We start from the raw sequence: 25,466 nt of genomic DNA, 5'->3' as shown, positions 1-25,466 counted from the left end.
CCATCTTGGTTGAAGCCGTTTGTTCCTCCGCGGATCGCCTCTCCATCTCCAAAAATTGGTCTGCCGGTGTATGGTGTCTCCGACGAGCCGGGGATGGTGTGTTCGGAGGACGTACATCAGAAAGATTGTGTCATGCCGCCCACAGCATCTGAGCCTGTAACCGTGGACGGCCGTCGAAGACTCGCCGGGATAGAGGAGATGCCTGCTGCCGCCGAGCCTGCTGCACCTGCGCCTCCTGTTTTGCAGTCCGCATCTCCGGCTGTTCCGGTGGTGTGCACACCGCCCGAGTAGGAGCGCAAGACCGTCCTCGTCGACGGACTGGCATCGCGAACTCGGTCCAAATGCTTGCTATTCCGTTGATTCCTTGTTCTGAGTGTTGCTCCGGAATGGCGGAGAGGTTGTGGTTGTTGTTCAGTTCTGTTATTTTTCCTCTGTCTTGTTCCCCTTCGTAATTTTCCCTTCCCTCCTTGTTCCCTTATGTTGGGTGTTGATTGTTCCTGCGGATTGTCCCGCCCTTTAAGGAAGATAACTCGAGTCGTGCTTTTATAGCTCTTAATTGTCGTGCTTATTCTGCACATGGGTGCACTTACCTGTTAATTGTGTATTAGCCGGGAAGGCTACATTTTTTATTACAGGGCGGGGGGGGTGATTTAATGACATGATGACTCCTGCTGGTTGGACATGGGAAGCACGGATACAGGCACCGCTAGAACAACATTCAATCCGAAAGAGAGAGGAATCTGGGCCAAAGGTAATGGGCGGGGCTGGCTGGAATGCTCCAGGAACCCGCGCAAAGGTTCCTTGATAGGGCGTGGCCAGAGGCGGAGCCTAGCCGTGCCTGCAGGAGGAGGACTCGGGGTTCGTGAGTGGACCGTGGAACCACGCCGTGTGATCGATTGTGTGTGGAGCCAGTAGAGTGCTAACATCTAGGTTGTATATCATGAGAAGAAAGGTTGGCTTGCGCTGTGCCATGTGTGAATAAAGAAGAAGTGCCCTCTACATGACGAGTCGCGGAAGTCACTAATTACAATAGTATTTATACTTGTAGTAGGTTCTGTTCCATGTTACAATCCACCATCCCATCTCCACTACCAGTAGTCATAGTCCTAGTAGTAATAGTACTCATACTAGTAGTCATAGTCCTAGTAGTAATAGTTTTCATACTAGTAGTCATAGTCCTAGTAGTAATACTACTCATACTAGTAGTCCTAGTAGTAATAGTACTCATAGTAGGAGGTTCCGTTCCATGTTACGATCAATCATCCCATCTCTAATTATAGAAGTGATAGTCCTAGTAGTAATAGTACTCATACTAGTAGTTATATTAATAGTAGTAATAGTACTCATACTAGGAAGTGTCATAGGTTATGCACCAGGTCGGAGAGAGAATGGCTGGGGGGAGGTGGGGGGAGTGGCTGGGGAGGTGGGGGGGGAGTGGCTGGGGAGGGGGCGTGGTCTATAAGGGGGAGGAGTCGGTACGACCCCTGACCCCGCCAGTCGCTCAGCCGCCTCCTCCCCGCAGCCTCGGCCTCAATCGCGAGCAGCCCCTCACCACCGACTCCTCACCACCACCACCTACTCACCACCGCCTACTCACCACCTACTCACCACCTACTGACCATCGCTTCCTCACCACCGCCTACTCACCACCACCGCCTAATCACCACCGCTTCCTCACCACCACCTACTCACTACCGCTTCCTCACCACCACCGCCTACTCACCACCACCACCTACTCACCACCACCTACTCACCACCGCCTACTCACCACCGCTTCCTCACCACCGCTTCCTCACCACCACCGCCCACTCACCACCACCACCTACTCACCACCACCACCTACTCACCACCACCTACTCACCACCACCTACTCACCACCACCACCTACTCACCACCACCACCTACTCACCACCGCTTCCTCACCACCGCCGCATACTCCACATCGCCCCCCCACCACCGCCTTATCACCAACTCACCACCACCACATCATCATCAAGGCCTCCTCACCGCCTACTCACAACCAGCTCCTCACCACCGCCTCTTCTTCCTCACCACCAGGACCGCCTCCTCACCACCGCTGCGACTGCACCGTTCTCTTCTCGTCCCCTGCTTCAGCTCAGGTTCATAGTGTCTGTGTCACAGTGTCTCAGTGTCACAGTGTATGTGTCACAGTGTCTGTGTCACAGTGTCTGTCACTGTGTCTGTGTCTTAGTGTCACAGTGTCCGTGTCACAGTGTCCGTATCACAGTGTCTGTGTCACAGTGTCAGTGTCACAGTGTCTTAGTGTCTGTGTCACAGTGTCGGTGTCTTAGTGTCACAGTGTCTGTGTCACAGTGTCAGTGTCACAGTGTCTTAGTGTCACAGTGTCTGTGTCACAGTGTCAGTGTCACAGTGTCTGTCACTGTGTCTGTGTCTTAGTGTCACTGTGTCTGTGTCACAGTGTCTGTGTCACAGTGTCTGTATCACAGTGTCAGTGTCACAGTGTCTTAGTGTCTGTGTCACAGTGTCTGTGTCACAGTGTCGGTGTCTTAGTGTCACAGTGTCTGTGTCACAGTGTCTGTGTCACAGTGTCAGTGTCACAGTGTCTGTGTCACAGTGTCTGTCTGTGTCACAGTGTCTGTCTGTGTCACAGTGTCTTAGTGTCACAGTGTCTGTATCACAGTGTCTGTCTGTGTCACAGTGTCACAGTGTCTGTGTCACAGTGTCACAGTGTCTGTGTCACAGTGTCACAGTGTCTTAGTGTCACAGTGTCTGTGTCACAGTGTCTGTGTGCTTATGACCGGCTCCAGTTTATCAGCAGAGGTCTCACGCCGAATCAGTCGAGCGGCAATATCTTTTCATCGGTTGCGTAACGCTGTGTGGAAGCTACCTGGTCTGTCGCTCCGCACGAAGCTTCAGGTCTTCTCGGCCACGGTCATTCCCTCCCTTCTCTACGCTTGCGAAACGTGGACCCCCCTAGTGGAGCATCTTCGCCGGTTGGAAACATTTAGGCTGGCCTGCCTACGATCCATCCTGGGTTTAACCAGGCTGGATTGTGTGAGGAGCTCACAAGTCCTTGAAAGATCTGGGCAAAGTCCCATCAGTGAGCTCCTCCGGCAGGCAAGGCTGCGTTGGCTGGGTCATGTAGCCCGCATGCCCAGCCACCGCATGCCTAAACAGCTTTTGTTCGGCCGGATCGAGGGGGCTAAACGGGCGCGGCACGGGCTAGAGAAGAGATGGAGTGATGTGGTACAGGAGGACGTGGAGCTGAGTGGACTTGCCGATGACTGGTACCAGCGGTGTCAAGATCGGCCTCAGTGGAGGAGGCTCGTGAAGGACGCTACTGGGCAGTTGGAGGCAGTCGCCCTCCAACAACAACGGAGGGCGGAGGAGCGACGCTCACAACAACGAGCGGAGCGCCGGGTGGCTAAAGCACAGCAAGTTGGCACAGTAGGGGGCACAGGTGGTGCATCAGCCAGTCATCTCGGTCATCTCGGTCAGTCGACCCGTGGCACATGGGTCTGCCCCGTGACCTCCTGCCAGCGGGCGTTCGACACTTCACGTGGCCTCAGGGTGCACATGGCCTGGCACAAGCGTCGTGGTGACGTCACCGCCACTTAGTGGCGAATGGCGGTTGTTGTTGTTGTGTCACAGTGTCTGTGTCACAGTGTCTGTATCACAGTGTCTGTGTGTGTGTCACAGTGTCAGTGTCACAGTGTCTTAGTGTCAGAGTGTCTGTGTCACAGTGTCTGTGTCACAGTGTCTGTCTGTGTCACAGTGTCTTAGTGTCACAGTGTCTGTATCACAGTGTCTGTCAGTGTCACAGTGTCTGTGTCACAGTGTCACAGTGTCTTAGTGTCACAGTGTCTGTGTCACAGTGTCAGTGGCACAGTGTCAGTGTCACATTGTCTGTGTCACAGTGTCTGTGTCACAGTGTCAGTGTCACAGTGTCTGTCACTGTGTCTGTGTCTTAGTGTCACTGTGTCTGTGTCACAGTGTCTGTGTCACAGTGTCTGTATCACAGTGTCTGTGTGTGTGTCACAGTGTCAGTGTCACAGTGTCTTAGTGTCAGAGTGTCTGTGTCACAGTGTCTGTGTCACAGTGTCAGTGTCTTAGTGTCACAGTGTCTGTGTCACAGTTGGGTGGCTAAAGCACAGCAAGTTGGTACAGTAGGGGGCACAGGTGGTGCATCAGCCAGTCATCTCGGTCATCTCGGTCAGTCGACCCGTGGCACCTGCTGGGTCTGCCCCGTGACCTCCTGCCAGCGGGCGTTCGACACTTCACGTGGCCTCAAGGTGCACATGGCCTGGCACAAGCGTCGTGGTGACGTCACCGCCACTTAGTGGCGAATGGCGGTTGTTGTTGTTGTGTCACTGTGTCTGTGCCGCAGTGTCTGTGTCGCAGTGTCTGTGTCATTGTGCTGATCGACGCCCGGGTGCGATCAAGGGATGGCTCCCTATTGGTCAACCACGTTATGTATGCCGATGATTTGGTAATAGCTGCTCATTCAGAAGAGGAGTTGGAGACGCTGCTGCTGAGACTGGAGCGTGCCACTAAGAGGTGGGGCCTTACCATCAGCCCCACCAAAACTAAGCACCTGCCTGGGTATTTTGTAGCATCGGGCACTCCACCCCCACAACTCCCAATCGGTGATGGGGCAGTTGTGGAGAGAGTGGAGAGTTTCCCATACCTGGGCAGTGTGCTTATGACCGGCTCCAGTTTATCAGCAGAGGTCTCACTCCGAATCAGTCGAGCGGCAATATCTTTTCATCGGTTGCGTAACGCTGTGTGGAAGCTACCTGGTCTGTCGCTCCGCACGAAGCTTCAGGTCTTCTCGGCCACGGTCATTCCCTCCCTTCTCTACGCTTGCGAAACGTGGACCCCCCTAGTGGAGCATCTTCGCCGGTTGGAAACATTTAGGCTGACCTGCCTACGATCCATCCTGGGTTTAACCAGGCTGGATTGTGTGAGGAGCTCACAAGTCCTTGAAAGATCTGGGCAAAGTCCCATCAGTGAGCTCCTCCGGCAGGCAAGGCTGCGTTGGCTGGGTCATGTAGCCCGCATGCCCAGCCACCGCATGCCTAAACAGCTTTTGTTCGGCCGGATCGAGGGGGCTAAACGGGCGCGGCACGGGCTAGAGAAGAGATGGAGTGATGTGGTACAGGAGGACGTGGAGCTGAGTGGACTTGCCGATGACTGGTACCAGCGGTGTCAAGATCGGCCTCAGTGGAGGAGGCTCGTGAAGGACGCTACTGGGCAGTTGGAGGCAGTCGCCCTCCAACAACAACGGAGGGCGGAGGAGCGACGCTCACAACAACGAGCGGAGCGCCGGGTGGCTAAAGCACAGCAAGTTGGCACAGTAGGGGGCACAGGTGGTGCATCAGCCAGTCATCTCGGTCATCTCGGTCAGTCGACCCGTGGCACATGGGTCTGCCCCGTGACCTCCTGCCAGCGGGCGTTCGACACTTCACGTGGCCTCAGGGTGCACATGGCCTGGCACAAGCGTCGTGGTGACGTCACCGCCACTTAGTGGCGAATGGCGGTTGTTGTTGTTGTGTCACTGTGTCTGTGCCGCAGTGTCTGTGTCGCAGTGTCTGTGTCATTGTGCTGATCGACGCCCGGGTGCGATCAAGGGATGGCTCCCTATTGGTCAACCACGTTATGTATGCCGATGATTTGGTAATAGCTGCTCATTCAGAAGAGGAGTTGGAGACGCTGCTGCTGAGACTGGAGCGTGCCACTAAGAGGTGGGGCCTTACCATCAGCCCCACCAAAACTAAGCACCTGCCTGGGTATTTTGTAGCATCGGGCACTCCACCCCCACAACTCCCAATCGGTGATGGGGCAGTTGTGGAGAGAGTGGAGAGTTTCCCATACCTGGGCAGTGTGCTTATGACCGGCTCCAGTTTATCAGCAGAGGTCTCACTCCGAATCAGTCGAGCGGCAATATCTTTTCATCGGTTGCGTAACGCTGTGTGGAAGCTACCTGGTCTGTCGCTCCGCACGAAGCTTCAGGTCTTCTCAGCCACGGTCATTCCCTCCCTTCTCTACGCTTGCGAAACGTGGACCCCCCTAGTGGAGCATCTTCGCCGGTTGGAAACTTTTAGGCTGGCCTGCCTACGATCCATCCTGGGTTTAACCAGGCTGGATTGTGTGAGGAGCTCACAAGTCCTTGAAAGATCTGGGCAAAGTCCCATCAGTGAGCTCCTCCGGCAGGCAAGGCTGCGTTGGCTGGGTCATGTAGCCCGCATGCCCAGCCACCGCATGCCTAAACAGCTTTTGTTCGGCCGGATCGAGGGGGCTAAACGGGCGCGGCACGGGCTGGAGAAGAGATGGAGTGATGTGGTACAGGAGGACGTGGAGCTGAGTGGACTTGCCGATGACTGGTACCAGCGGTGTCAAGATCGGCCTCAGTGGAGGAGGCTCGTGAAGGACGCTACTGGGCAGTTGGAGGCAGTCGCCCTCCAACAACAACGGAGGGCGGAGGAGCGACGCTCACAACAACGAGCGGAGCGCCGGGTGGCTAAAGCACAGCAAGTTGGCACAGTAGGGGGCACAGGTGGTGCATCAGCCAGTCATCTCGGTCATCTCGGTCAGTCGACCCGTGGCACCTGCTGGGTCTGCCCCGTGACCTCCTGCCAGCGGGCGTTCGACACTTCACGTGGCCTCAGGGTGCACATGGCCTGGCACAAGCGTCGTGGTGACGTCACCGCCACTTAGTGGCGAATGGCGGTTGTTGTTGTGTCATTGTGTCTGTGTCATTGTGTCTGTGTCATTGTGTCTGTGTCACAGTGTCAGTGGCACAGTGTCAGTGTCACAGTGTCAGTGTCTGTGTCACAGTGTCTGTGTCACAGTGTCTGTGTCACAGTGTCTGTGTCAGGTTCAAGCAGGGAGTGGCTTATCTTCCAAACAAAGAATGAAGAGGTCATGGGAGGGTGGCGTGGTGAGGTGTGGGAAGCTGTAATCTCCAGGCTACTGTGGGCTCACCTCCATCAATGGAAGGCGAGGAGTGGTTGTGGTGGTTGCTTATACTCATCGAAGATGAACGTCAGTGGAGTGGATATATACAAGGTCGATGAGTCAGATGCCTTCAATGACCTGTCACAGGTGCTAGCTAAAGTTGCCCCTCGGGATAGTCATCCTGTTGGGTGACTTCAATGCCCAAGTTGGTCATGATGCTGGCACCCTGGGCTGGAGTGGTTGGAAGGCATGGGCCAGATCAGCTCAATAACAACGGTAGGGGGCTGCTAGATTTCTATGCAACCCATGGGCTTGTAACTATCAACATGCTGTTCTGGCATAGGCGCATGCACACAACATCATGGATGCATGCCTGGTCCAAACAACAACAACATCTGCTGGACTATATAGTGATGAAACAGTGAATGTGGGCCATGTCCTTGACTTAAGGACCTACTGTGGAACTGATTTGCCCACTGACCATTGGCTTGTCATATGTAAGATGCACCTGCCATTCTTCTATTCCGGTGGTGGGTGTCCATCTAGGACCCCATTCAAACCCACAGTGGCCTAGTCTCAGGAAGTTAATGAGAGTTGCAAGCGAGAATTTTATCATCGCATGCAGCTGGGTTTGCCGAGGGAAATGTGGCTCATGCAGCTGCAATGGCTGCATTGGGTACAGGTCCAAATCTGCTCAGAGACCCTGGCTAACAGGGGAGGTGTTCCAGGTGGCTGAGAAAAATCGACAGGCCAATTCCCACTACAGCATCCCACGTTTCAGAATGAGGAGGCTTGCTGCAGCTTTACCTCGGAGGTTTAGAGAGTGGTTGCTGAGGCGATGGCGTCTGCCTCAGTCGCTCGTGCTCACACATAACACTTTAATTCCATAAAAAAAATCTAAAAAGTAACTTGCAGTATCACACCTATCACCCTCCTGAGGGGAAAAAAAGGTGATTTAATCTCTGACCCCCAGGAACAGGTTTGCAGATTTGCTGAGCATTTCCGTGAGCTCTTGGGGGAGGGGAAATCCCTCAGCCCAGAAAACATCATGGGCCAAAGTGGGGATGACCCTGCTGAGGCTGTGGTGCCCCAAATATTGGAAGAAATAGTCGTCACCCCCTGTAAGTGACTGGCTGAAGTGCCATCTGTTGAGGAAGTATGAAAAGCAATCCAGAGTCTGAGACCCAGAAAATCGCCGGCAGAGATGATCTCCCCAAGCGAACTGCTGAGGGTGATGTTTGTGTGCAGACTGTCCTATATGACATCATGATAACAGTCTGGACTACTGGACAGGTTCTGCAGGTTTAGAAGAATGCCAGACTGTAACAACTACAGTGGCATATCCCTCGGTGTGCTGGAAAAGGTCCTGGCACGGATTATTCAGCATCACCTTGCCAGGCATGCTGAGGAGAGGCTTGCGGAACCCCAATGTGGATTTAGGCCAGGGTGGTCCTGCACAGATGCCATATTTTCTGTTCATCAACTACAGTCGTAGGGAATTCCAACAGCATCTACATTTCTGCTTTATTGACCTGGTCAAGGCCCATGATACCATCGATAGGTCTGGGCTCTCCCTGACTCTGCTCACAATGATGAAGGACCTTCATGATGGTCGGCAGGCCCGGGTAAAGCTACGTGGCCGGGAGTCGGAGCCATTCCCATGGAGTGTGACAGGGATGTTCTCTGGCACCTACGTTATAGAAACAAATTTCGACCACGTAGTTAGAGAAGAATGCCATGGCTCTACTGGAGGAATTTCGATCTGGTACAGATACAATAGGATGCTGATCGATGCTCGGGTGCGGTAGAGGGATGGCTCCCTATTGGTCAGCCATGCTATGTTGTTGATGAGCTGGTGATTGCTGCTCACTCTAAATAGGAGTTGGAGGCACTGCTGCTGAACCTGGAGCATGCTATTAATAGGTAGGGCCTAACCATCAGCCCCACCAAAGCTAAACCCCTGCCTTGGCATTTTGTGTCATCAAACACTCCATTCCCTTAAATCCCCATTGGTGGGGTAGTTGTGGAGAGTGGAGAAGTTTCCATAAATGGGCAGTGTGCTTATGACCAGCTTTGGTTTGACAGCAGAGATCTCACTCCAAATCAGTCGCGTGGCATTATCCTTTCATCACCTGCGTAACGCTGTGTGGAAGCTACCTGGTCTTTCGCTCCACACAAAGCTCGGGTCTTCTCCGCCACAAACGTGGACCCCAATGGAACATCTTCGCCGGTCCATTCTGGGTTTAACCAGGCTGGATTGTGTGAGGAGCTTCGTCGGCCAGTAATCTCAGTCAACCCTTGGCACCTGGATCTGTGCCGTGACCTCCTGCCAGCAGCCATTCAACATTTCACATAGCCATGAAGTGCACATAGCCTGGCACAAGCGCCGTCGTGATTTCACCACCACTTAGTGGCGAATGGTGGTTGTTGGTGTCAGGTTCATAGTGATTTTGTCAGGTTCATAATAGCTGTGTTTGTTTCATAGTCATCTTGTCATGTTCGTAATGGATGTCTGGTTTGTAGTGATCATTTCAGTTCATAATGGCTATGTCTGTTCCATTGTGAACATGTCATGTTCATAATGGATATGGAGATTTAAAAAAGTGAAGTATTATTTTTTAAGTCATTTGTCTAACTTTCCTATTCTTTACACTCGTCTGTCGTGTTGTTGTTATGTTCTGACCCCCCCCCCCCCCCCGTGTCCGCCCTTGCTGGACATCTGTAAAAAAATAAAGATCTTCATAGCTCATCGGATTCCTCCTCCGGCAGAAACATATTCCAACTGTTATTCATAGGATGTCGTGTTGTGCCACGGCGATGCCGCTGGAGGTGACCGGCGACAGCAGCAGCTTCCCGGCGTGGCTGGAGACGCAGGGCGTGAGCGCCGAGGTGGCCCGCGCCCTCGACTCGGAGCTGGGCATCCGCGACTACGGCCTCCTGCGCGCCTGCGTGGACGACGGGAGCGTCCGAGCGGAGCTGCTGGCCGCCGCTCGCCACCGCCTGCCCTTCGGGTTCTACGCGGCGCTGAGGCGCGCCGTGAAGGCCCTGCGACAGCCCGACGATGAAGACGGAGCAGGAGGAGGAGTGGAAGGAGGAGTGGAAGGAGGAGGAGCGGAACGAGGGGGAGCAGGAATCGCGGGAGGAGGAGCGGGAGGAGAAGGAGTGGAAGGAGGAGCGGGAGGAGACGCCGCAGGGGCGACGCTGCTGGGAGGCCTCGTGGAGGCGCTCCTCGCGCTCTTTGGCGGCCTCAGCCGCGAGCTGCTACTCTCCGCGGAGCGCCTGGGGGCGCTCACCGCTCACCGCCTCTGCCCCATAGTGTCCGGAGACGGCCAGGAGGGAGGGGATGGAGGAGGTCGCGGAGAGTGGGGCGAGGCCAACGGTAAAGAAACGGACAGACGATCGCGCTGTGGCATTCTCTCATGGAGTGACACAACACTCCACATTCAAAGGAGATGTTAACTACCTCTCCTGGTATGCAGGAGGATGTGGGTTCGATCCCTGACCCTGACACCTCTATATTTGGAGTCTGCGTCTCTCTCTCTCTCTCTCCGTGGTCACGTGAATTTCCATCCTCTGGTTTTTCTCCTCCACGTTCAGAATCGACATCGCGCGTTTAGAGTATTTGGCGGCTATAAATCTCCACGTGAGCTATCATGACGTGTGGCAAGGTCACCTCTGAAAAAGAGCTATATAACTCAGTGGGGCCTTACCTGTTAAGATAAAAATTTATTTGATTTAACGATTTCGTGACTGCACTTATTCATATTCTTTGGGTTTTTCGGTAAAGTCACGTAGATAGGTTCAAAGAAAATAACAAAAAATTACGACGTTTCCATCGCAACACAAGCGTTCGTCATCAGGAAGAGGGGGTTAGCTTCTAAAGGTAAACTGTTTATAAATGTAAGTGGTGGGCAGCGACCAATCATAGGGCTGCCTATGATTGGTGGGAAAACCCACCACCGTCGCGGTCGCTGCCCACCACCTACATTAACATTGGCTGCTGATATTTGGGCTACGCCCATTTCAAACCTTTATAAACAGTTTGCCTTTAGAAGCTAACCCCCTTTTCCTGATGACGAACGCTTGTGTTGCGATCGAAACGTCGTAGTTTTTTGTTATTTTTTGTTATTTTCTTTGAACCTATCTACGTCACTTTACCGAAAGACTCAAAGGATAAGATAAAAATAGTTTAGTTTATAATTCGATCAACACACAAACACACGTACGTGAACATGCAGGGGGTGCACACACATCCCTTTGAAAATAGGAACGGGTACACAGACACACGCACACACGCGAACACACAAACATATGCTTCCCCCACACCTCCCATTAGCACGGTTGGCGATGTACGCTGTGAAAGAATTTCAACATACACTACATTACTATACAATACACTATTCACTACACTATATACTACACTCCACTCCGCCACTGTGTTTAGTTTGTTGTCCCCCTGCACGTCCGATTAGCACGGTTGGCTAAGTACGGTGCGAAAGAAATTCAACGTACACGTCTTGTGGGGCATCCTGCACACAATCGCCACTCTTCCGTCAGCATTTCACTCGGCATGTCACCTGATCTCATGCTCTGGATCCACTCTTCATGGCTGCCACAGCAGCCAGCCACTCACAGTGCTCGGTTGCTTCCCCCGATATTTGAGGCACAACAGTCCCGGCAGGGTCAATATTTCGTGAGATCTGCCAACCCCTTTCCTTTTAAAGTGCTGAATTAAAGGCATGGGTCACCACTACCCCGCTTTAGCTCAATCCACAAAGAGAAAAGGCAAGTGCTGTTAACGAGTAGCAGCTATCAAGCCCGGCAAGGCACACGAGAGGGTGGGTGGCCAGCACCACGCCCGGCCACCTTTGTCTCCCCACTGGCGATGTTTACTACACACTGGACCAGGTACTTATTTGAAGCTGAGTCGACCTACGGGAGGCCAGTACTGGTTCAGATAATATCCAGGGTCGTAGCGCAGTGCACTATCTGCTACACTACCACTCCAAAGTGTGTGTACATTGTCGATTTAAGTATGCAGAGAATATGCAGTACCTATGATTGGTTGGGTTATTCACAGTTAATGAAAATACTGTGTGTACATTATGTTAATTTATGACTACATTATGTTGATCTCAGAGTATTCGGAGAAGTATGTAGAACCTATTATTATTATTGGCTGCTACTCAACCCCTTCCTCATACGTGAACCTTGGCGAATTCTGCCTTGCACTTGCGTCATGCATCTGGCCACGGAGAGAGCGCCGAGTTGATTCCATGCGTCTGGACTTGTTGTGTGTGTTTGCGTGCGTGCGTGCGTGCGTGTGCAGAGGAGGAGGCGGTGGGGGATGATGCCCCAACGCACGACCCCCGGTGGGACACGATGGCGGTTAAGACGGAGACGTGCGGAGGTATTTTATCTTCAGGTCGCCCGCCTCGCCCACGTCACCACGTTACCACATTTACCACAGTCGTTAACAAACTGCAGCCGAACGCGATAAGTCCGCGGCGGCTACATGACCGAGCAGTTCCAAGGAGGTTCGAGTATGTACGCGGATAACAGAGCTTTAGCTGGATAACATTTGCGAGTATTGGCGGTACACTGGTGATAAATAACACACCGTGTTCGTATAAAACGGTGCTAAAATCTAAATTTCAAGTGACATTCGTTTTCCGACTGCTTCGACATTACGAGAATTCTGGTTTAGACACCACCACCCACCATCAACCACCACCAACCACCGACCACCACCCATCAACCACCCATCAACCACCATCAACCACCACCCATCAACCACCACCCATCAACCACCATGAATCACCACCCATGAACCACCACTCATGAACCACCACCCACCACCACACCGGCAATATTTTCTGACCGGGAGTTGCAAATCGCCAAAACGTTAATTTGTTAAAAGTGGCACACGCGATGGGAAAAATGTTACGTTGATGCACACGCAGTATCAGACCAGGGTGGGTGGAGTGAGTTTGAACCTCCGATTTAGCATGGTTGGCTACATAAGTTCAACATGCTTACGTACTACACTATACACTACACTACTATACACAACACGACACACTACACTCCTATACACTGCGCTAGTTTACACTACACTGCCTTACACTACACTATAAACTACACTACTATAGCACTACACTACTATGCACTACACTACTATACACTACACTACTATACACTACTATACACTGCACTGCTATACACTACACTGCTATACACAACACTGCTATACACTACACTGCCATACACTACATTGCTATACACTACACTATAAACTACACTGCTATACACTACACTGCTAGACACTACACTATACACTACAATACGATGCACGACACTACTATACACCACACCACTATACACCACGCCACTATACACTACACTGCTCTACTCTACATTACTATACACTACACTACACCACTCCTCCTCCGTCCTCCTCCGAGGAGGGGGGAGGGAGGAGGAGGGAGTGGTTGGTGTGAGTTGTGATGCAGGGGGGAGTGGTTGAGTTGGGTCTCTCCCCCACCCGTCCTCCTCCAGACACCGGCTCCGGAACAGCAGGCGCCTCTTACTCACCTGAATGGCCACTCGTCAAAGTGGAGCAGAAGTGCCGAGGTGAGACGTCAGGTGAAGGAAGAACCGCGTTCCTCCTTCACGCGCATTCCTCCTTCACGCACGTGCCTCCTTCACGCGCGTTCCTTTTGGCATCGTTCTCTGGTCTGCTAACACTGCTGGTAAGACACGTGGCCATAAAGAAGGCTGCTGTCTCTGTTGTAGGCCAATCAGTTTCAAAGACAATCAGTACTGGATTATCTTAGTAGCAAAAGTAGCTGCAAATGCTACAAGCCCCGTACTTACAAGGGCCCCACGCTAAATGCTTTCAAGCTATCAATTCCGGTTCAGTGATTCTGCACTTACTCTATTACTGTATTACTAGACTGCTTTCAACTTTTATGAACGACCGGATGTTTAAGGTTTGCGATTTGTCGTATTATCTGGTTGTATAGAAAATGAAAAAATACAATTACTTTACTGTCCAAGTTAACATATGTAGTGGTGTTACGCACGCAGAGTTTGCAAACAGTAGTTGCATTAATGTACGGGGTTGCAGACAGTGAGGTCAGTTCAAGATAAGAAAGTGCAGGCTGGGTGACAGCAGGCAGAGAGAGGCCAGCAATTAGGGAAAGAGGCAGTGATTGGCTGGCTGCAAATGCAAACGCGGAGTAGGCGCCACGGAGGCGAGAGATAGTGGCGATAAGGGGGAGAACACGTGTCTGAGGCGTGGGGAGGACGCCGGCTTAATGAGGGCCATCTGGGGGCACTTAATGAGGAGGGGGATATAAGAGGAATGTGTGAGGCAGTTGGGTGAGTTGGTTGAAGATGAAGCAGTGAAGAGATTCGAGAGAAGTCCGGGACCTCGCCCTCCACACCTCGCCCTCCGCAGCGGTGTTGGCTGAACCCTCGCTGGGGGAACGGGCGAGGTTGGAGGTGCGGGTGTAGTAACAGGCTAGCAGTGGAGAGGCTAGCGGAATCTTTAGTCTGAGTGTGATAGGCCAGCAGACAGAGAGTCTGTGACAGGCTAGGAGAGCGGGAAGTAACAGGCTAGCAGTGGAAGAGAGAGTAAGCTCGAAGTAGCAGGCTAGCACTGGAAGAGTTCGTGACAGGAGCGCATGGTGTTGAACAAGAGGAGCATCCGTGTGGGATGCTATGAATAACGTGACTCAGGAGAAAAGACGAAAGTGTCGGCGTGAATAAACACCACACTATACATATGCTACAGGCCCTGCACTAGCTTAATCTGGCACTGAAGACAATGCTTGTAATATTATCATCAGAGCGCGTTTGTTTGCATGTTTTGCCACAAGTACTGTGTGGTGAATGCAGACTTGATGTTTTTGCGACGCTCACAACACCGATTGGAGAGCCGGGCGGCTAAAACGCAGCGAGCTGGCACAGTAGGGGCCTGGCACAGCAGTCAACCCATGCCACCTGCTGGGCCTGTTCCATGACCTCCTGCACCTAGCCTGGCACAGCAGTCAACCCATGGCACCTCGTTCTGTCCCGTGACCTCCTCCTGCACCCTAGCCTCGCTAAAATGCAGCAAGTTGGCACAGTAAGGGGCACATGTGGTGTATCTGCCAGTCATCTCAGTCAGCCAACTCATGGCACCTGCTGTGTCTCTCCCGTGACCTTCTGTAAGCGAGCCTTCGACACTGTACGTGGTCCCAAAGTGCACCTGGCCTGGCACAGGCGCCGTAGTAACGTCACCGTCGCTTAGTGGCAAATGGCGGGTATTGTTATTGTATGAGAAGTCTTTTCAGGCTATATGGGGGATTTTTCCGTGTGTGTGTATGTATGAGCTGGTCCTGGGCCACCCCTAGATCGACTCGGCCTAACATGAGTACCTGGTGCGGTGTGTAAACATTGCCACTGGGGAATCAAAGGCGGTCTGGCGTGGTGCTGGCCACCTACCCCCTTGTGTACTGTGCCGGCCTTCATAGGTGCTCACTAACACCATTTTCCCCAACAGTCTGTGTTAAGGCTACACGGGGGATCTTTGCGTGTATGTGTGTACGAGACATCTTTTGATCTTTGTGTGTATGTATGTGTATGTTAGTGTCACGCTCCCACGCCCCCTTCATTCTTTTGTTCAGAAGAAGAGCCACTCCCTGTTGTTTGGTAGTCTCCTGCCCCGAGTAGAGGACTGTCCACCCCTCATGGTGGCAGGAGCCAGAGCCGGTCCACCGGACCTCCTGAATACAAATGCGTGGTGGTGAGGTGTGGGAAGCTGTAAGCCCCAGGCTACTTTGGGCTCGCCTTCCCATCAACCGGAGGCGAGGAGTGTTGGTCGTGGTTACTTATGCCCCCACCGAAGACGAACATCCGTGGAGGGATGCAGGCAAGACTGATGAGTCAGATGCCTTCTATGACCGCCTGTCACAGGTGCTGGCTAAAGTGGCCTCTCGGGATAGTCATCTTGTTGGGTGACTTCAATGCCCGAGTTGGTCATGATGCTGGCACCTGGTCTGGAGTGATTTGGAAGGCATGGGCCAGATCAGCTCAATAACAACGGTAGGAGGCTGCTAGATTTTTGTGGGCTGTGGGTTGTTCTTCATGCTTTTGGAGTCTCTGACCCTCTGCTCACGATTATTAAGGACCTTCATGATGGTGAGCGGGCCCGGGTAAAACTAGGTGGCCAGGAGTCGGAGCCATTCCCTGTTCACCTTGGGGTGCGACAGGGATGTCCTCTGGCTCCCACATTATTTAACATATTTTTCGACCACGTAGTTCGTAACGCTGTGTGGAAGCTACCTGGTCTGTCGCTCTGCACGAAGCTTCAGGTCTTCTCGGCCACGGTCATTCCCTCCCTTCTCTACGCTTGCGAAACGTGGACCCCCCTGGGTTTAACCAGGCTGGATTGTGTGAGGAGCTCACAAATCCTTGAAAGTTCTGGGCAAAGTCCCATCGGTGAGCTCCACCGGCAGGCAAGGCTGCGTTGGCTGGGTCATGTAGCCCGCATGCCCAGTCACCGCATGCCTAAACAGCTTTTGTTCAGCAGGATAGAGGGGGCTAAACGGACGTGGCACGGGCTAGAGAATATATGGAGGATGTGGAGCTGAGTGGACTTGCCGGTGACTGGTACCAGCAGTGTCAAGATTGGCCTCTGTGGAGGAGGCTCGTGAAAGACGCCTCTGGGCAGTTGGAGGCAGTCGCCCTCCAACAACAACGGAGGGCGGAGGAGCGGCGTTCACAACAACGAGCGGAGCGCCGGGTGGCTAAAGCACAGCAAATCGGCATAGTAGGGGGCACAGGTGGTGCATCAGTCAGTCATCTCACTCAATCGACTTGTGGCACCTGGGTCTGCCCCGTGACCTTCTGCCAGTGGGCGTTCGACACGTGGCCTCAAGGTGCACATAGCCTGGCACAAGCGTCGTGGTGACGTCACCGTCACTTAGTGGCGAATGGCGGTTGTTGTATGTTAGTGTATTAGAAGTCTGTTGATCTTTGCGTGTGTGAATGAGACGTCTGTTGATCTCTGTGAGTGTGTGTGTTTGTGAGAAGGCTGTTGATCTTTTGCGTGTGTGTGAGAAGCCTGTTGATCTCTGCGCGTGTGTGTGTGTATGATAGTGTATGAGAAGTCTGTTAAAGGTTATACGGGGGATCTTTGCCTTTTTGAAGAGCACGAATCGCACCGGGAAGCCCCGCGCTCTGTCGAGGCCTCTTACTTCACCACGCCCAACGGCGGAGGCACGGATCCCAGCGTGGAGGTGACGGGCCGGGTCCCCTGTGGGTCCCCGTGGGTCCCGTTGGACCAGCAGCAGCAGGGGGTTGTGGGGGGTGTGGGTTCCCAGAGCGCCGGGGATGAGGGGGACGACGCCGGAGTGGAGGCTGCCATAAATGGTAAGACGGGGGTGGGGGAAGGGATGACATTAATTTATACCACCAGGTAAAGCTCCACCGAGCTCCACCGAGCTCCACCGAGCTCCATCGCTCTTTTTCAGAAGTGACCTGGCTATCACAACTGATAGATCAACAAAGTAACTGATATCATCATCATCACGTGGAGATTTATACCAACAGCCACATACTATAAACACACATTTATACACTCGTAGAAACTGGTACAGAACCATAGCGACCCATACTCATGTAGAACCATAGTGACCCATACTCATATAGCCGTCTACTGAAATAGAACCAAAGAGACCCACATAAACTAAAAGATACCCTGAGAGACTCATACTCATTCAGACCCATACTCTTATAGAACCATAGAGACCCACAGAAACCCACAGAGACCCAGAGAGACTCATACTCATTGAGACCTATACTCAAACTATAACTATTTTTATTGAACCAAATAAGGCCCAATGAGCGATATAGCTCCTTTTCGGAATCGAGTTGGCCACAAACGTTAACTCAACGAAGTGGCTTACCATCACGCGGAGTTTTAGAGCAGACAAATACTCTAAACGCACGGTTTCTAAATGTGGAGGTAAAAAGCAGAGGAGCTCAGGATAAATCAACGAGACCCTGGGGAGAGAGAACACACAGACTCCAAATATATAGCAGGTGTCAGGATTGGGATCGAATCCACGACCTCCTTTAGACCAGGTGAGGTACAAAATACATATTCTTAGGTTTTTTCGGTAAAGTCACGTAGGTAAAACATCAAAATTAATGAAAATAAAATAAAATAAAAACAAAAATCACGACGTTTCGGAGGCAACACAAGTCTCCGTCATCAGGTGGAACCGTCACAGCCGAATTAGCTGCATCAAGTGAGGCATTCATTCAAGAAGTAATCTCTTATAAGCAAGTTGAAGGGGGGAGGAGAGGGGGGGGGGAGCTCATCAGAATGTGGTAGCCAATGAATGGAACACATCGGGAGGGAGGGGGGCGGGGCTCAAAGACAGCACGGAGCGCTAAGCACAACGCATCGGGAGGGGGAGGGGGGGGGGGCCAAAACAATGGACGACGGCTTGGACGCGGCTGCCGCTGCACACGCCAACACAATGGACAGAGAGGGGGGAGGGGAGGTCTGATACACATGATAGACAAAAGAACGAAAATGCCCATGTTTATACCAATGCTGGCTGAACAATGAAGAGAGCACTGCCAAAAAATAACTGGGGATGTTAACACTCGGTAAAGTAAAGTAAAATAGTGCCTGTCAGATAAGATGGTCCAAAAAAGTGTAATTAAGTCTTTTTTGCGTGGTTGATAACATCTTTCCAATGATTACTAAGTTTGTACCCATCATCACGGTTGAAATTATGTCTGTGTTTGTATATTTGTATGGCTTCGTGTACAAACCTTTGATGGTAGCCGGGAGGTTTGCAGAGAACCTTGGTCTCGGAAAAGACAATTTCATGAGAGCCCACCGAGTTGTAGCAATGATCGGCAACGGCAGAAGAATCAGTTCTGCCGTGTTTCAGATCTGACTTGTGTTCGCGGACACGATCAGAAACATGACGTTTCGTTTCTCCAATGTAGCAATCACCACAAATGCAACTCAATTTGTAGACTCCAGGATACTGTAAGTCAGGAACGACATCCTTCACAGATGGAATCAGATCACGGATTTTATGCACTGTACTGAATCGGACTTGGATCTTATGTTTGTTTAGAATTTTGGAGATCTTTTTGGTCACGCCTGCTATGTATGGTAACGTGATGGTTTTGGTCGGAGTTTCAAGTGGCTGTTTCTGTGTGGTGGGAGAGACAGCTTGGCGGATAGTACGGTCAGAGTATCCGTTCATCCTGAGGGCCCGATGTACATGTCTTAATTCACCGGTCAGGTGGTGTTTGTCAGAAATGCCATGGGCTCTGTGGTATAGCGTTTTGATGAGAGAATTCTTTTGAGATGGGTGGTGGTGGGAATCCGGTTTCAAGTAGGAATCTGTGTGGGTGGCTTTCCTGTAGACAGAATGTCCCAAGGATCCGTCAGGCCTCCTCTCAAATAGAATATCCAAGAATGGTAGTTTACCGTCTTTCTCCACTTCCATGGTGAATCTGATGGATGGGTGTCTAGAATTGATGTGGTCCAAGAAGTGGTTCAATGCTGGGAGGCCATGTGGCCAGATGACGAAAGTGTCATCCACATACCTCTTCCACAGGGAAGGACGCAGGGTAGATGTTTGGATGGCGTCTGATTCAAACTTTTCCATGAACATGTTGGCTATAACTGGTGACAAAGGGGAGCCTATAGGGGTACCCTCATTCTGTTTGTAGAAGGTGCCATTCCAGGTAAAATAGGTGTTGGTGAGGCAATGCCTAACCAGCGCAGGTGCATCAGAATTCAATCCATGTTGGACTAAGTCCTCAATTATTGTTAGGGTGTCCGGTACTGGGACTTTGGTAAACAAAGATACTACATCAAAGCTGACGAACTGATTCTTCTGCCGTTGCCGATCATTGCTACAACTCGGTGGGCTCTCATGAAATTGTCTTTTCCGAGACCAAGGTTCTCTGCAAACCTCCCGGCTACCATCAAAGGTTTGTACACGAAGCCATACAAATATACAAACACAGACATAATTTCAACCGTGATGATGGGTACAAACTTAGTAATCATTGGAAAGATGTTATCAACCACGCAAAAAATACTTAATTACACTTTTTTGGACCATCTTATCTGACAGGCACTATTTTACTTTACTTTACCGAGTGTTAACATCCCCAGTTATTTTTTGGCAGTGCTCTCTTCATTGTTCAGCCAGCATTGGTATAAACATGGGCATTTTCGTTCTTTTGTCTATCATGTGTATTAGACCTCCCCTCCCCCCTCGCTGTCCATTGTGTTGGCGTGTGCAGCGGCAGCCGCGTCCAAGCCGTCGTCCATTGTTTTGGCGCCGCTCCCCCCCCCTCCCGATGCGTTGTGCTTAGCGCTCCGTGCTGTCTTTGAGCCCCGCCCCCTCCCTCCCGATGCGTTCCATTCATTGGCTACCACATTCTGATGAGCTCCCCCCCCTCTCCTCCCCCCTTCAACTTGCTTATAAGAGATTACTTCTTGAATCATTGCCTCACTTGATGCAGCTAATTCGGCTGTGACGGTCCCACCTGATGACGGAGACTTGTGTTGCCACCGAAACGTCGTGATTTTTGTTTTTATTTTATTTTATTTTCATTAATTTTGATGTTTTACCTACGTGACTTTACCGAAAAAACCTAAGAATATGATTCCTTGCAGTCACGAAAGCTTCAAATCTAGTACAAGATACAGTTTCTTTTGGTTAGATCCTACATATATAAATGTGTCGTTAAACCCGCCACCATCCGACAAAGCCAACTAGTAAGGTTTGTCACATAAACAGAATGTGCCAATTCGTCACGAGTACAGCACACCAGTGTGTTGGAGAGCCAAGCCACAAAATTTACAATCAAGAGTACGACGTTTCGCCAGTAATTACAACTAGCTTCATCAGGCGACAGCCAGATTTGTGGAGAAAATCTGTTTCGTTCCTTAAATAGAGGAGTAGATGCGATGGCAACACTTGAGCACTTCTTGGGTGAAGTGGGGTGGGGGATTATTGAATGAATATCCATGACTATGAGTATCCATTGGTAGTTGGGTTATTTATATGGTAATCAACGTACATTATGCATGTACATTATGCAAAACGCATTGTACTTGTCCATCCTGTCGGTTGTGTGTACTAAAATAGTCCTACCAATGGTAATCCCTATTGAAGTATGATGAATTGTTTCGGCATGCATTTAAACCATTTTTGGATGTTCTAATCGAAAAAAGACCAGATGGCTCAATGGGACACTGTCTACAGGAAAGCCACCCATACGGATACCTACCTAAAACCTGACTCCCACCACCATCCATCCCAGAAGAATTCCCTCATCAAAACTCTACACCATAGAGCTCGATGTATCTCTGACCATCACCACCTAGCCAGTGAACTGGAACACGTACAGAAAGAACCATCTGAGGACCCAATCAAAACCATCACCTTGTCATACATAGCAGGGGTCACCAAAAAAATTTCCAAAACCATGAGCAAACAAGATCCGGGTTCGATTTAACACAGTACATACAATTCGTGATCTGATCCCATCTGTGAAGGATGTGATCCCTGACATGCATTACCCTGGTGTCTACAAACTGAGTTGTCGTTGCGGCAGCAGTTACATTGGGGAAACAAAACGACATGTCTCGTTATTAACCAGGAAAAGTCTTAACTGACTGTGATGTTTTCATCCTACCTGCCTATGTCAGCTGTTATTTCCGGCTCTCTGTGTGTGTCTCTCTCTCTCTGCCTCTCTTAGATCTCTCATGCTCACATGTCCTTTGCATTGCACTCTCATGCCTTTGGATTGCACTGTCATGCTCACATGTCCTTTGGATTGCACTGCCATGCTCACATGTCCTTTGGATTGCACCCGTTGTGTTCCACTCATGCCTTAGGATTGCACCACTCTTCGATCTTACATTAACATCATGCTAATCTCTCACATTAACATAGCCACTTCCGTGCCCTCAATGAGGAGGCCGCTCTCCTATCGTATAGTTACATGATAATTTCTCACATTAACATCACTAGCCCTGCCCATCTCCTATCCACCGTGATGACAGCTGTACGCGGTTGAGCACTGCAAGCGTACGTTCGCGATCCGACTCCGCTTTGCGAACGCTGCCCGCGGCTGCGCTCCCCCTCCAACCCCACCCTCACCCCCACCCCCGCGCTGTCACCCTGCAGGCGGCATACAGCGCCACCTCGCCAAGCGCAGCAGCAGCAACAACAACGGCGGCGGCGGCAACACCCCGAAGCGTCAGCGCCAACAGCACCAACAGCACCAACAACACCAACAACAGCAGCAACAGGAGGCGTCGGCGGCAGGCGAGCGTCCCTACGCGTGCGAGCAGTGCGGCCGCAGCTACGCGGAACTCTCCCACCTGCGCGTGCACAGGCGCACACACACAGGCGAGCGGCCCTACGTTTGCACCGAGTGCGGCCGCGGCTTCTCGCAGTCCTCCCATCTCAAGGTGCACCTGCGGTCGCACACAGGCGAGCGGCCACACGTCTGCGGCGAGTGTGGCAAGGGCTTCACGCAGCTCTACAACCTCAAGAGGCACCAGAGCACGCACGCGTGACGCTCCGCCGCGCCTCCCCCAGCGCGCTAGACGATGATGTAACATCGGAAGGAAAAGGCGTTCCAGACGGCGGCAGAAAGCAGGGCATCTGAAAGCGCCGCGCAGTGATCATCTTTGATGGTTTTCCAAAAACAGTTCTCAAGAAGTGCACCCGGGAACCCGGTTGATAGCGCCGCACTGTGTTGCGAATCCGGCGACCTGGATTTGATTCCCGCTCCAGGCCACCAACACGATTGAGTAGTATCTAAAGCAGTCCTGGGCCTCCCCTCCGTCAACTCGGCCTCAAATGGGTAGCTGGTGTGGTGTGTAGACATTGCCACTAGGACGTGGTGCTGGCCACCCCACCCCGCTAGTGTGCCGTGCCAGCCTTCGTAAGTGCTACTTGCTAACAGCACTTGCTCCTGCAGTCTGTTAGAGGCTGTACGGGGGACCTTTGTTGGAGTGTGCCATGGTGAAGGAGGCTCGTGATGGACCGCCGCTGCCACTACTACTTGGGTAGCTGTTAGGAGGAGGCAATTCGCCCCTCCAGCAGCAGCAACAACAACAGCAAAGGAGAGGGCGGCAGAGAGGGAAGTGACGCTCACGATAACAAGCGGAGGAGCCGGGCGGCAACAAAAAACTGCAGCAAGTTGGCACAGTAAGGAGGAGGTGGAAGCACACAGCTGGTGCTGGTGCATCTGCCCATTCATCTCAGTCGGTCAGACCCATGGCACCGGCGAGGTCTGAACAAAAAAATCCATAGCTCTCACATGAGGAAATGTACATATTGTTTAACTGTGAATAGCCCATCCAATAATAGGTACTGCATATTTATCTTCATGCTCTCTTTGATCAACATGTGTATATATAATTACCGACAAAACGTCACGGTGCACGAATTGGAAATGTGTGTTGTGGGTTTTCTCGCCAACGCACAACCGGTTAGTGCTGAACTTTTACACTAATTGGCGTTTTTTGTTTACGTGACAAACGCTTCCTGATTGGCTGTGTCCGGTGGTGGTGGTGGTGGTGGCAGATCTAACGGAACATTTATATCCACGCGATCTTACCCCAAAAAAAACTTATTATGGATAAGGGGGGAGGGGAGGGCGGGTGGTGCATCTGCCCCCCCACAAGAAGCTGTTCTCAAGAACTGAGTTTCCAACCCGGATTTCACACTGCACCAGGGAACCCGGTAGATAGCGCCGCACTTCGTTTCGAACCCGGCGATGGAACATTTGAACCAGTCCTGGGCCTTGGCCCCTAGGTACCTGGTGCGGTGTGCAAAAATCATCGCCCCTGGGTGAGACAAAGGCGGTCGGGCATGGTGTTGGCCACCCGACCCCCTTCGTGTGCCGTGCCGGCCTTCTTAGGTTGCTACTCGCTAACAACACTTGCCCTCCAACAGTCTGGGGGGATCTTTGTATTTACTGTGTGAAAGTGTATATATTAAGTAGATAATCAATTATCCGGAGGCTTCGAAGGGGAGAAGGGGGTGCTGGATTTTAAAAGGCCGAATGATCACTAATCATTGTTTAGAATAGCTTATTTTTGCACATGCTTGGATAACGTTATGTTTGTAGGTGTTGTGTATATGTTTAATAAGAATACAAATAGCCAAAAATAAATATCCTACTGTAAAAAGTTTCTGTATTTACTGCACCCTACTTACCACTCCAATCACGAAGACTGTAGTAAGTAGTACTACTCCGCTCTTGTTTCAGCAGCCATGTGTGTTTGACGATCGCCGGACTGATGCGAACACCGAATTGCACAGTGCACTTTTCGACGGATCGCACTGTGTATATTTTAATGTCTGGACTCCAGGATGGGTTCCGCAGGATTGGAAGGATGCCCTGGTAGACCCCCCTCTTTAAGAGGGGGGACCGCACAGACTAACAACTACAGGGGCATATCCCTCCTCAGTGTGCTGGGAAAGGTCCTGACAAGGATTATTCAACATCGCCTTGCCAGGCACGCTGAGGAAAGGCTTGCAGAGCCCCAATGTGGTTTCAGGCCAGGGCGGTCCTGCACGGATGCTATATTCTCTGTCTGCTACAGCAGTGGTATAGAAAGTTCCTACAAGACCTACATTTCTGCTTTATTGACCTGTTCAAGGCGAATGATACTATCAGTAGGCCTGGGCTATGGGCTGTTCTTCATCCTTTCAGAGTTACTGACTATCTGCTCATTATCATTAAGGACCTTCATGATGGTGGGCAGGTCCTGGGTAAAGCTACGTGGCCAGCAGTTAGAGCTATTCCCTGTTTACCTTGGGGTGCGACGGATGTCCTCAGGCTCCCACATTATTTAACATTATCTTTAACTGTACTGGAGGAATTTCCATCTGGTACAGATACAATGGGAGGCTGATCGATGCCCAGGTGCGGTCGAGGGATGGCTCCCTGTTGGTCAAATATGTTATGTATGCTGATGATCTGGTGATTGCTGCTCACTGAGAGTTGGAGTTAGAGATGCTGCTGCTGAACCTGGAGTATGCCACTAAGAGGTGGGGTGTTACCATCAGCCCAGCAAAACCAAGCACTTGCCTGGGTGTATTGTGCCATCAAACACTCTACCCCCTCAGCTACCCATTGATGATGGAGCAGGTGTGTAGAGAGTGTAGAGTTTCCCATACCTGGGCAGTGTGCTCATGAACAGCTCAGGTTTGACAGCAGAGGTCTCTCTCCGAAACAGCCGAACGGCTACCTGGTGTGTCACTCCACACGAAGCTTCGGGTCTTCTCGGCCACAGTGATTATGCCTTCCCTTCTCTATGCTTGCGAAATTTGGAGACCCCTTTTAATGGAACATCTGTGCCGGTGAGAAACATTCAGGCTGGCCTGCCTACGAACCATCCTGGTTTTAACCAGGCTGGATTGTTTGAGCTCACAAATCCTTGAAAGATCTGGACGCATTCCCAT

At 51.5% G+C, this 25,466-nt stretch overlaps 1 protein-coding gene across 1 annotated transcript; it reads left to right on the top strand.

Annotated features, from left to right (window-relative positions):
• The first annotated feature begins 1,498 nt into the window (after positions 1 to 1,498).
• LOC144953176 (uncharacterized) lies at positions 1,499 to 24,261 on the top strand. Its single transcript, XM_078883735.1, has 6 exons — positions 1,499 to 2,120; positions 9,735 to 10,318; positions 12,269 to 12,349; positions 13,498 to 13,572; positions 17,137 to 17,358; positions 22,170 to 24,261. The coding sequence occupies exons 2-6, from the start codon at positions 9,736 to 9,738 to the stop codon at positions 22,562 to 22,564; spliced, it is 1,356 nt and encodes a 451-aa protein (XP_078739861.1). The 5' UTR covers positions 1,499 to 2,120; position 9,735; the 3' UTR covers positions 22,565 to 24,261.
• The last annotated feature ends 1,205 nt before the right edge of the window (positions 24,262 to 25,466 follow it).

The sequence above is a fragment of the Lampetra fluviatilis genome, chromosome 72 (genome assembly GCF_964198595.1).
Source record: "Lampetra fluviatilis chromosome 72, kcLamFluv1.1, whole genome shotgun sequence".
NCBI classification, from domain to species: Eukaryota; Metazoa; Chordata; class Hyperoartia; order Petromyzontiformes; family Petromyzontidae; genus Lampetra; species Lampetra fluviatilis.
This window is presented reverse-complemented; position numbering and strand designations above follow the sequence as displayed.

Bases quoted from the DNA above. Each gene is read 5' to 3' on its own strand.
- LOC144953176 (XM_078883735.1), top strand. From the start codon at position 9,736: ATGTCGTGTTGTGCCACGGCGATGCCGCTGGAGGTGACCGGCGACAGC. The intron at 10,319-12,268 runs GTAAAGAAACGG...GTGCGTGTGCAG, and splicing joins AGAGTGGGGCGAGGCCAACG to AGGAGGAGGCGGTGGGGGAT. The intron at 17,359-22,169 runs GTAAGACGGGGG...GTCACCCTGCAG, and splicing joins AGTGGAGGCTGCCATAAATG to GCGGCATACAGCGCCACCTC.